General features: G+C 37.0%; 1 protein-coding gene and 2 long non-coding RNA genes across 3 annotated transcripts in view; 1 reads left to right on the top strand and 2 right to left on the bottom strand.

Moving 5' to 3' along the window:
• The window catches only part of LOC122057071 (protein FAF-like, chloroplastic), an 11840-nt gene extending 5932 nt beyond the window's left edge, over positions 1-5908 (top strand). Inside the window, exon 2 of the mRNA XM_042619069.1 lies at positions 5864-5908. Within this exon, the coding sequence (XP_042475003.1) occupies positions 5864-5893 (30 nt within the window). The 3' untranslated portion in view covers positions 5894-5908. The remainder of the gene's footprint in view (positions 1-5863) is intronic.
• Positions 2008-3095, bottom strand: LOC122057086. Its single transcript, XR_006133454.1, has 2 exons — positions 3008-3095; positions 2008-2913 (listed from the first exon to the last, which is right to left on the bottom strand). It is a non-coding gene; the product is annotated as an uncharacterized LOC122057086 (long non-coding RNA).
• LOC122057080 lies at positions 3194-5849 on the bottom strand. The gene is made up of 2 exons (XR_006133450.1): positions 4391-5849; positions 3194-4304 (listed from the first exon to the last, which is right to left on the bottom strand). It is a non-coding gene; the product is annotated as an uncharacterized LOC122057080 (long non-coding RNA).
• Positions 5909-12445: the final 6537 nt, after the last annotated feature.

Raw genomic sequence — 12445 nt, 5'->3', positions numbered from 1 at the left:
CAGATGAATATGATTTTATCAAAAGAAAGCCTCAAAACTGAAATAAACACAATATAATATCAGAATACTGGTCTCAATCTGAGTCAGCCCCTCTCTAATCAATGGATCAGGTACCTCTATTATTCTCCCTTTTCCCCCTGTTCAACTTCAGTCTCATATTTTTGTTCTTCGATTAGATATCCAAACATCCACTGCTGGTACTTCACTTGTAAAGAGAAAAAAAATGATACCATTTCTTCAACTATAGATTGGGAAATTCAGGTGAAGCCTCACCGGAATAAGCATCGAAAAAATCACTAAGACCCAGAAGATATGGAGAAGTTTCCAAGCTCTAGGAGACACTGCCTTCAGTTACTCCTTTTTTTTAACATTAGCAGATACATTCATGCAGTCAAATAACCAATTCCTTATAGAATTTGAAACAATGAGATTTGATAAAGAATATTGAACCCCTAAAAAACAACATCCTTATTGTTGAATCCTACTGGACTCTTCAAACGCAGGGCCATACCACTCCCAAACTGAGAAACCATCAATAAATTTTCCATTTTCTTTTATTAAAACCTTTGGCACATTCATTGTAGATTTGCAGGAGCCCTCAATACTGCAGGTGAAATCAAATGTTAAAAAAAAATCCAATAAAACACTTCAGTACAATGTACTAAACCAATAAATAGAAACCAACAATTTTCATCTTATTCATTACAAAATTGCAGCTGCTTTTAAAGTTTCAGCAAATGAAGTTGTCCACATGACAAACTGAAACCTAAAATTTTTAGGAAATATCAAATAGTAACACAATTGAGAGGATATTGTTTTATCTCTCCCTTTTTTCATTCAGCCATTGTGTTACATTGAAATAAGACTAAACAGAACCAGCCATTTAATTGAACAAAAAATCCTCCAGAACCCAGCTATGTAGCAACATGTAGTAAAACTGTGAAAAGAAATCTTTTCTTGGAATTGCTTTGAAGGGCTGTGAACTCTGTTGCTAAAGTCCAATCTCACTCCCCAACAACTCATCCAAAAAGATTTCTTCTTCCCCTTAAAAGATCTTTTATTTCTCTCTTTCATTAACACTCAAACTAAAGATTAAAGAACCATGTTCGGCTTCTGCATAGTTTTACCCTTTTTCAGAAAAACAAGAAGATGCAGAACATTATATAATCAAACACACTACATATGTTCACATTCTCCAGTTCATCCCAATAACTACAATATAAAAACAAATGTATGCCATTCACAGAGATCAGAAGTGCTGGCCAAATGCACATCCAATACCTTGAAGTCCTTTTGAGTTGGCACTGTCTTTAAGTACATCCACATGAAGACTTTCACACTCAGTGGAACTTTCCTGCTCCAAATCTTACAGAGATTTGAACTTTTCTGCCCTGCATATCATAACTTGATCCAAATGAAAACATTTCAATTGAAGAATCTATCCACTTTCTTTGATCTTCCCTCCTTGCCACTATTGTTAGCTCTCTCATCACCTAAGCTATTTCACCACTTGCTCTCTCAATAGATCTGGAAAGTCAATTCTATTATGAAAATGTCTGAAACTGTCTTACCCCAGCCACCATCCTCCCGCATCTCTCATCTCCCACTGGTTTTCCTTTTGCTATCTGAAATCCTATATAAAATTGGACAAATTTCACACAGCCTTCCCTCACCTCTCCAAGCATTTTGCCACACTAATTTTCTCCATTATTAGCCACCCACCTCACCCTATTCCTGTAATTATCCTTACCCTTGAACACACTTCTCTAAGCCGCCCAGCTGAAGAACAGCCTTACCACTCCACCCATACTTCCTTCCAACTACTCTCCATATCTAGTCCTTTTCTTCTTGAAACCTACAGAGCCATTTCAAAGCAAAGACTCATTCATCACCCGAACAACATCTTTATCCCCAAATCTTCTTGGTTTACAGTCTTCCCACACAACCAAATGATATCTCCTCCTCTCACTTCTACCATCCTACAGATACCCTTTTTTCAAAAAAAAATTTTCTTTGCCTCTGAAACAAAACAGGCATCCTCAATAGATACATATAAATGCATCTGCAAGTTAGAGAAGCACACTTTAATTTGGGAACCCCAGGTAGTTGATGCGGAACATCCACCTTGACACCCCAACAAACCCAAACAATTTTGATAAAGTCCTTCCTCAACTTCCCCTACCTGAACCAATGAGATTTTTATCAAATTAATATTCAATAGCTCAAAAACCAAATCCTCGAAACAGGAAGTACAAAAATAACTTCTAAGATGATGATTGTCAGTTATAGATTGTGCATTTTGGTACAAAGCAAACCTCACTATCAAATTCTCAAAACAAATTGATATTTTCGGATACAAAATGATTCGTAGAATCCAAAAAACCACAGCATAATGATTTCCAATTTTCCATTAACATGAAAAGGTCGTCTCCAAGAATCTATTCTTGTTAATGGAAGTGGCAATCAAAGACAACCCGTTAGATTTTTGCCCTAGTTTATGAGAGGGTGGGAAGGAATAAGGATCAGGAAAACCGAAAACTATAAACCCTAATTCATGAAACATATCTGGCTTGCAATTTATGAGCAGAGATTGATGGGTTCAGCCAGGGCGGTGACTTGCGGTGGGTCTCGTCACCTCTGCGGCTTTCATCGAAGCCTTTTCCATCTATTTCTCCCCATCCGCCCCCCAGAAAAATTTCTTACTTGCTCTCTGCTTCTCTCCCTCTTCCTCTCCTCTCCCTCAGTTCAAATTTAAAGAAATAGAAGAAATGAAAATGGTGAAAAGGAATAAATGTTTTCTTCGCTGGAGAGAGAGGGGACGGCTCACGATGGGTTCGTCACCTGACCGCTGCTTCATCGAAGCCTTCTCTTTCAATCTTCCGTAGAGCGGCTGTCGTAGAGCACCTCCCACAACTGCAGCAAAGTGTTGAGGAGGAACCGAGAAAGTGAGAGAGGACTGGAGATTGTCTCGTATGGGAAAAGGGAAATGTATTTTGAAATGACTTACATCGTATAGTATTTACGTATAGGTAGGCAAATGGAAGAACGGTCATGATGTTTAGATGCCATTTAATGGGTTGAGATCACTCCCGACCAAAAAAACTTTTGCCTATAAGGAATAATAATGAAAAAAAAAAAAAAAAAACTGAAGTTTGTACGGTTTTTTCAAAAGGACAAAACAAAAGCAATAAAGTTTTGTAACTTTGTAACTTTTTTCTTTTTTGCTCTTCTCTTGGAACAACTTTCTAACTTTTGGCTTTTTTTAATATAATATATGGGAGAGAGATAGGCATGCTAGCAAGATACCCAAGTATCAGCTATGCTAGCAAGCCTTGACCATTGGATTAAAAGAGTCAAATTTACACCATTGAGTACTTGTTGTCTTACCTAACCTACCTAACCCTGACATTCTACCGGCACTCTTCTTCTCCATCACTATCTCCGTCACTATCAACTACGAGATCAACAGCCTCATGGTCGAGACATTCACTCTTCTTCCCCTCTTTCTCTCCCCTCTTCCCGCACGGCGTTGCAACTAATCTATTGCAGAAAAAAAAAATTATCTCCATCTCCGTCACTCTCATCGGCGAGATCGATAGCCTTATGGTCCCCTCTTTCTCTCCCCTCTTCTCGCACGGCACTGCAACTGATCTATTGCAAAAAGAAAAATAATTTATCTCCATCTCTATCACTGTCATCGGCGAGATCGACGACCTCATGATCGAGCCATTCATCTTCTTCCCCTCTTTCTCTCCCCTCTTCCAGCATCGCACTGCAACTGATCTGTTACAAAGAAAAAAAAAGTTTACCAGAACAGATTGAGAGAGAGATGGAGAAAAAAATATGAGGATGTTAGGGTTAGGGATCCTATGACTGCTCAAATTGGGGTGTTGGGAGAAACTTAGCCGGAATCCCATAGACAAGGGTGGAAGATCCGCGAAAAGCCTTCCTATTCACCTAATAATAGCTACGACATTACTGTATACCGATCGTCTCCATAATTCAATTATATCAATTTGAAGTGGGACTGATCGCCATGGTGGGCCAACCATTTCTTTGCTCTCGCGGGGTCACTGCAATGGATCACTAACTTCTATTACATAACTTAGTTTTTTATTTTCCCACTCCATCAAACCCATTTCAACTTCATCTTTCTTCCATTCACTCAGATCAGAAGATGGGACCAGCCTCAAGGATCTGCTCCGTCAACGAGTTCTCCTTGCCAATCTTGTAATTCACAAATCCCTCAAAGTTTTTCTTGAATAGACCTGCAAGCTTCAATAGAATGTCTTCTTGTCTGACCACTGCAATCCAATACGCATTTCTTAGTGAAACTGAATCTTAGACATTTCCAAATGCAAGGTAAATGCTACAAATAGAGCTAACTTACATTGTTTATTGGATCCAAGATTTCTGAAGGCACACCCTCGATTTTAGTGGGGAACTAGTCTCGTTGGCAATTGCAGTTGTAGTGCAATGGGAGCAACAACAATTGCAGCTGAAGGAAACACCGATGACGGTGACGGAGATGGCAACCATTTTCCAAACTTTTCTTTTTCTACAATAGATCAGTTTCAGCGTCGGGGATGGGTAGGTTAGGTAGCCAACAGTGTAGATTTTGCACTAATCCAAAGATCCAGACATGCTAGCATACTTGATACCTGGGTATCCTGCTAGCATGTCTGTCCTTTTCCCATAATAATATATGTAATATAGAAGATAAAAGAGAAATCTACTAAGGAAAAAATGGTTTTGATACTGGAAACTGCCGCTGCATAGGGCAGCCGATCCCGATAGCCTTAACCGGATCTAGATGATTAAAAAAAATAGTTACTGTTAAATCCAAATCATGACGTTAATAGCCAAATCAAAATAAATCATATCAGAATGACATTCCAGTGAGGTGGATAGCAGCCGTGGCTTTTGGATTCAGAACAATACAAAAAAAAAATGTACATGTATACAACATATCAATCTCTATGAATGAGGCTCTGACACCATTGATAGAAAATAAATACGAAAATGATTTATGGAGATTGATGAGCAATGATTTATAGAGATCGATGAGCATGCACGATAAACACTATAAAGATAAGTTTTAGGCATACCTAAATCCATGGCTAAAGAATAAAAACTCCTCAATGGCTTCTCGTACGGTCCTTGTACAACACGATTCATATTAGTCTGGTCTACCATCTTCCCCTTTTGCTTTAGGTCATTAGCCTTACTTAATGAGTCAGTGATAACTATATATAGGGGTGAGGGTAGGGACCAACTGTGATACCCTACTTTCTAAACCCGGTCTAATTAATTGCATTGACTTGATTTGATCATATAGGGGTTGAGCCAGAGAGAACTAACACAGGTATCATATGGAATATGATAGAAAGGGTGACCTTGAACTCGGGTTGGCCTGACACGATTGAGTGGGTACCAAGTGTAATACGTACACGCACCACAAGGCCATATACAAAAAATAAAGGTACATACTTATATTCGTGGGTGCCAAAGTAATCTAATATTATGTGAAAGTTTATTCTCATTGAAGTCCACCTAAGATTTAGCCCACCTGAGATATACCCACTTGAGATTTAACCCACCTGAGATATATCCACTTGAGATATACCCACCTGAGATATATTCACCTGAGATATACTCACCCGAGATATACTCACCTGAGATTTAATCCACCTGAGATAGTCCACTTAAGTTTTAGCCCACCTGAGATAGCCCACCTAAGATTTAGAAGATATTTTGGGGCTCAAGTATAAAAGGGAAGACATTAATTGCCTTTTCCCTCATTAATGTTAGTTGGTTGGTGGGAGAGTAAAGAAGAGAGAGAAAGAAGAAGAAAAGAAAAGAGGAAGAAGAAGAAAGAAGAAGGAAAAATTGACCGTAGAGCTTCACAGGAGCTGGGTCTTGGTATTTTGAGCTCAGATTTATGATCAGCTCACCGAGGTCTTCGATCAGCACACATTCCAAAGATTCATAGGAAAACCCCATCCTTAAACCCACTTTTTGATTTTTGGGAAAGAACCCACTTGGATAATCAAATTTAAGGTCTAATGGAAGGTGTATATAATGATTTTGAAGGATTTGAAAGGAATGTTGGTAAAGATCTAGAGTATTTGGAAGTTCTTGAGCAAAAGAAGTGAAATTTGGGGTTTCATTGGTGTTATTGGAAAAGAGGTAAGAATCTCTATTTTCTTTTGATTTGATCTTGAATCTAGGTTGAGGGTACGTGATTAGACCTTAGAAAAGTGATTTGGGTTACCGGATCATCCCCAAATAATTTCCCTAACGCGGAGGAAAGTAAATAATGATGTTGGAAAATTTTTGTTCAAAGACTGGGGGTATTTTTACCCCACCTGTCTTTTGATTTTAGCCCACCTGAGTTTTCAGAACTCAGTTTTCAAGTTCTAAAGTAACCGGCGGGCTGAAATCGACGGGCTATATAGTCCACCTGTCTTCTGATGATTAGCCCACCTGAGTTTTCAAAACTCAATTTTCAAGTTCTGGAGTAATCGGTGGGCCGAAATCAACGGGTTACATAACCCACCGGTCTTCGGGTTTTAGCCCACCTTAGATTTTAGAACTCAGTTTTCAGGTTCTGAAGTAATCGACGGGCTGAAACCAGTGGGCTATGTAGCCCACCGGTCTTTGGCTCTAACCCACCTGTCTTTTTAGAAATTTCCAGAATTGGTCCAAATTTGATAGGTAACCCCCAATTATGATTCTAAACCCGATTTTAGTGTTCAAGCATGATGATTTTGACCCTAACATAATGAAATGATAAATCATTATATTTATGATAGGTTACACTCAATATACATGTACCCACACATCAAATCTTTTTCGTATCGCGTACAAGCACTGTGTACACATACAAGTAAGTGGGGAGTGAACTCTGATTTAATTTCAGAATGTTATGCATCATTTAACATATGTTAGTCTAGCATGTCATCATGTCACTTGTGTGTAGACTAGATATCACATATGCCACGTCACGCATTTGAATGTCCATTTACGTGATATATTATGCTATGCTTTGTGTAATGACAGAATATTCATTATGACTTGATGTATGTGATGGAGGAATTTTATTTGGACATGATATGCATGCTAGATTCTAGATGCTGTAGAAGGCTTGGGAACGAGTGCATGATGGTACGTGGTATGGGATGCAGGGCTATTGTGTAATCGTACTATGCTCATGTAGAGGCATGTGGTTAGGATGTGATTTATCTTTGTGCTACGACACTTTCCAACAGGAGTTTACGTATTGGGGGATTATTGGGGGGAAGCATCAGGTTGCGGTTATCGAACTCCTGCAGCGGTTAGAAGTGCATACGACTGATCTCTAGGACAGTCGATAACCCTGGTGATATATTCAGAGGGCCGATCATACTAATTTTATTTTTGGTGGAGTTACCAATTTACTTTCTGTCATTTAAATTTGTCGGAAGTCAGCTTACATTTTAAATTTCGGTACCAACAGTGGGCCTTCTCCGATAACCCTATGGGCGTGTCACAGGATAAGATTTGTGGCTCGTACTCGAGGCATACCCATACTGTGGTTGTGAATAGCACAAAAACCTATGATCTAGCAATGTTGTTATGCTAATAGAGTTAAAATGAATTGCATATATGCACATTTGTTTGGTGATTGTTTGTGTGGTTTGCCTTGTGTGGTCTTCCTTTCTACTTACTGGGTTAGTAAGCTCATCCCAGGTGCATAACTCTTTTTATGTGATTTTACAGGTTACCAGCCTAATGAGCAAGAGCTGGGCCCCACTGTGGAGTTTCCATCTAAGGACTGGTAGGCCCTGTCAAGTTCGAGCACGATGTCGATTGCACGTGCGAGGATTGTGCTGCATGGCAGTTGTGACTCCTGAATGATTCTTTTTTATTCTTTTTGATGTATTCTCTTTTGTTACTTGATGCTTAAATTGTTGTATTTTTTGTATATATATCATGCATTCGGGCCCAAATGTATGTAACTTTTATAACTCAATTTGGGTATCAAGTATTTGAAAAATAATTACAAGTATAATTATGAACAGGTCTTTCGCTGAAAATACAGGTCCTATCTTAGAGTAGTAAATGTATGTTGTATCATAGTCACCGCATTGTTGATCCTGACAGGTTTGTGAATTAACTAGTGTTAACTCGATCACCAGCTTGGCTTTTGTGCGGGTGGGGTGTGATACCAACCCTGTTATGAAATTAGGGTTTCTTCCCATTAAGGAAACAATATCTTAGGTCCACACATAATAACATATATTTCATACCATTAAGGTGTGCTAATAAAAATTCGATATCTTCATAGAGATCACTTACCAATAATATTGGATCATTTCTGCTTACTCCATCTATAATCAACACCATTAAACTGATTTTGAAATCAAATTTTGGACTATGTTGGCCCATAAAATTGGAAATCTTACACCCTTATGATGTTATGGAAATTCTTAAGATAAATTGATCTTTATTTCCTCAAGAAGATAAGCTTGAATGGAATTCTGCCAAGAATTGAATCTCCTCCGTCGAAGTGCTTATCACCATGGTTTTTATGCAAAACTGCTTTTCTTGGACGGATGATGATGCATCAAATAGAGAGTTTTTGATCATTTCAATCCCCATTTGTCCCAATCCGACGTTTTGTGCGTGACCATACATGGTGCACAACCGTGCATAAATAAAACCTTTTCCTATATAATATATGAGATGCAGCTATGCATGTGTAATCTTATTAAATTAACCATTATCAATGTAATTGTCTCCCATTATTGCATATTAAATTAACTATTATATCCAAATCCAATTATTGAGATATGGATATGACATATGAGATAGATAATACCTATTAAGGAGAAGATGTCGCTATTTGATTGTGTAGCCTTTGCACCAGTGCAAGGGCCAATGAGTGCGCATTATAAATATATATATATATATATATATATATGTGTGTGTGTGTGTGTGTGTACTCTTAGTTTGTTTTGGTTTAGGAACAGGTAATTCAGTATGGTTTAGTTTGTACTTAAACGATTTTTCCTTAGATACCGAAAATCACACCATACCAAAAAATATTCCTTTCTAGATATTGAAACCATTCTTCATTTGGTTCCCTACAATTTTGCATGGTTAGTTTTGATATAAAGTTTCGGTTCCGAATCGAAACCCTTAATGAACAGCTAGCTAGATCGTTAAGAGGGGTCACATCTCATATAAAATGTCTCTAATAAATTATTCAGTGCCACTCTACTTTATACCCTACGGTTCTACCCCCTAAAAAAAAAAAAATCAATATTTGTCCTTTTTTTTAAATTTTAATTTATTGAATATCTTATTGTAAGTTCTACTCAAAGTAGTGGGGAAAAAAAAAATAATGAACTAAGAAGTTGTAAGTTATAATCTTACAATTTGTTCCTTTTAAGATAATACATTTTTTTTTAGGGAAGGTAAATCGCATCATTTCAATTTAATAATGTATTAAATAGCATTTAATTTTTTGAAAACAATTTTTTCGCCTACATTAATTAAGTTGGGGATAAGACAATGGATAGTTAAAAGAATGTTACAAGTTACAACTTCTTAGTTCACTTCTTTGGTATTATAAATTCCACCTTTTAATTTAATTTAAGGAAAAAAGAAGCCTAAAAGGCAACAAGGCCCTTGCACCCAAACATAGAAGGGGCAAAATGACTGTCCTACCTTTTATGAAAGATGAAAATCTTACCCCTATTGATGCTTTCGTGCACATTCCTGTTGACCCTCCACTGTTGTTGTTGGGGTTCATTGTCTTTTAGGAAACACTCTCCCTTAATTTAATTACTTTATTTACTGATCCTAATAATGTTCAATAAGGTTTGAATATAGACAGATTCATTAAATGCCATTTGGAGAGAAATGGATGGGTCGGTGGGTTACATGTTATGAAGGGCTTTTACTATCTTAGTGGTCAAATAAAAAAAAAACATTATATGGGTCAAAAGTCTTTCCCAATAGTAAAATTACATATATATATATATATATATATATATTTTCTGATCCTATCGAGGACTCATAAGCCACTAGAGTTGGCATCCCAACTCAAGAAAGGGCAGCTGGAGGGGTGGGGCCGTGGGGTGGAGAACAAGATATCTTATCCATCCGATAAAGTGGGGGAATCGAAACAGTAACCTCTCCCTAGACTTAGACCAGCACTTTACTATGCTGACAGCAACCACCACACCAGGAGAGACACCTCCCCACATTATTACATATTAGAGATTTATGTTATTCTTATAATTTTTCATTACTTTAAACCACATTATTTCGACCCACAATATATTCTGCTATTGGGCTGAAAATTTACCAGCTGTGAGATGGGTAGAAGATTCTCTATAACATGGATTTAACCTTCATATTTTTTCCATTTGTTTCTTGCCAGCTTGAAGCACATGTTGTGTTATACTGACTACTGAATGAGTCTCTTTGGGTTGTTTCTTGGTAGCTTCTTCTCCTCTTGCTTCTTGACCATTCAATAATGTAGGGAAGGTTACCTACTACTTTCTCGTCTTTGGGACTTTGGAGCTTCTTCTAGGCAGTTTTGTTAGAATAGGAAAGGTCCAGCAACCATAGGTCAACCTCCTAAAGAAAAATTTGGACTGGCATCCACCCACAGACCACAGTGACCTACAGGGCCCAGCCCATTTAAACTAGGACCATGGCCTGGGCCAGCATTGTTGGGATGTTAATGGTTTGTCTTTATGTGGGCCCACTGAAGTCCACTCCACGTTTTCCTTGTGGAGAATTACTTCAGTCCATTTCAAAAGCAAATTTCCAAAATTACAGTTTGCTATTAGTGCTATGCATGTGCACCATCTTTATATTTCAATGTTTTGCTTTGCCATTTAGCAAATTCTATTTAATGAAAAATATTTTAAAAAAATTAAATATCAAAATATAATCAATTTAAAAAAAATAAAGAATTTGTTATGCCGTTCCGGTCTTAAAAAAAAAGTTTGATATTTCCATATTAGAAATTGATTTATAAGGGGGAAAAAAAATTAAGATTGAGCTGGATCCATTATCAATTCAGCAATCTGAATCATTAATTCATATTAGCTCTCAACCTTCTAATATAAGAAATCTAGGTAAATTAATCTCGAAAAAAGAAAACCTTCACATATTTCATGTAAAATGTACCGACGAATCCAATAGTTTAATTTAAGGGTGTTAAAAACTAAATCAAAATTATTTATTGAAATCAAATCAAGCCGTTTACACTAGAACCTGCGAAATCATTTAATAAAGGTTTTTTTTGTTTGAAAAATGAGATTATTTAAATTAATATACAGTTTGGTTTTGGTTTTAATCATTTATACCATTTAAGTTTTGATTCATATAGTAAATATATAGCATCCTTTCCAATCTTCGACATCCTCATGTCCTCATCCCACATTGATGATTTTTTTTTTTTTTTTTAAAGTAGCCATCAAAAAAATCATGGAATGGTTTATATTAAATATTACTAATGATTCATTATTTTTTTTTTTTTTAATAAGAGTAGGTTTTTGGTGTAACATTTTTCTATGGAACCGTATAAATGTTTAATGAACTATTCAATTTTAGTTTCATATACATTTAATAAAATGTTTGATTTTAGTTTCTAACTCTTCTTTATAATGTGTAGCGAGTGAAGCTCCTGTGAGCGGCAAGAGTGGAAAAACCCTACTAGGAGACAAGTAGATGACTTAAAATCCCTACGGCAGACTAGGGCCAAGCCTGAATGCCAAAGACTAAAACAGATCACGCGAACAGAGAGCCGTCAAAACAACTTTTGACACCATGGATCAAACCAAACACTTTATTTTTTATTTAACATGAAAAAGCATGTTTTTTCGCTTCATATTTCTGTAGTTTTTGTGGGACAATTTTGAGAAATCAAGCCGCTATTGTGGGATAACATTTGAGCAATCAAAACGATTTGTCATTAACAAAATAGGAGACTTGTATCGTGTGTAAGTTGTAAATTAATGGTTTCATTCCATTAATTCAATTATCATCTCCTCTAAAAAGGGTCTAAATTATAGCTATGCATGCATAAAATCAAATTTAGGTATAGGTTTAGGTTTAGGGTCACAATAGGATCAGGTTGAACTGGACTTGGCTTTTGAAAACCCTAACCCACACATGAGTCTCTTTAGTTAGGTCCAGGCTTGGGCCAACCTTGACTTAGCGGCCTAAAAAATTTAACCTTGACCCAGCCTCAGAATGAGGTCAGATTAACCTGACCATGGGGAGGGGTAAGGGAGATGTAGGAGTTGAGTCAGACCAGGGAAAATGAAGATGTAGAAAGAATAGGCCATGGAAGATAAAAGAAGAACAAGACAGGGTGAGTTTCAATTTGAGGCCTCATTCAATTCTTACCTGGCCTGACGCAAATAAGGATAAAAAAATT

The sequence above is a fragment of the Macadamia integrifolia genome, chromosome 2, assembly GCF_013358625.1.
Source record: "Macadamia integrifolia cultivar HAES 741 chromosome 2, SCU_Mint_v3, whole genome shotgun sequence".
Lineage (NCBI taxonomy): Eukaryota > Viridiplantae > Streptophyta > Magnoliopsida > Proteales > Proteaceae > Macadamia > Macadamia integrifolia.
The sequence above is the reverse complement of the archived record's forward strand: the minus strand, read 5'-3'. Positions and strand labels throughout refer to the sequence as shown.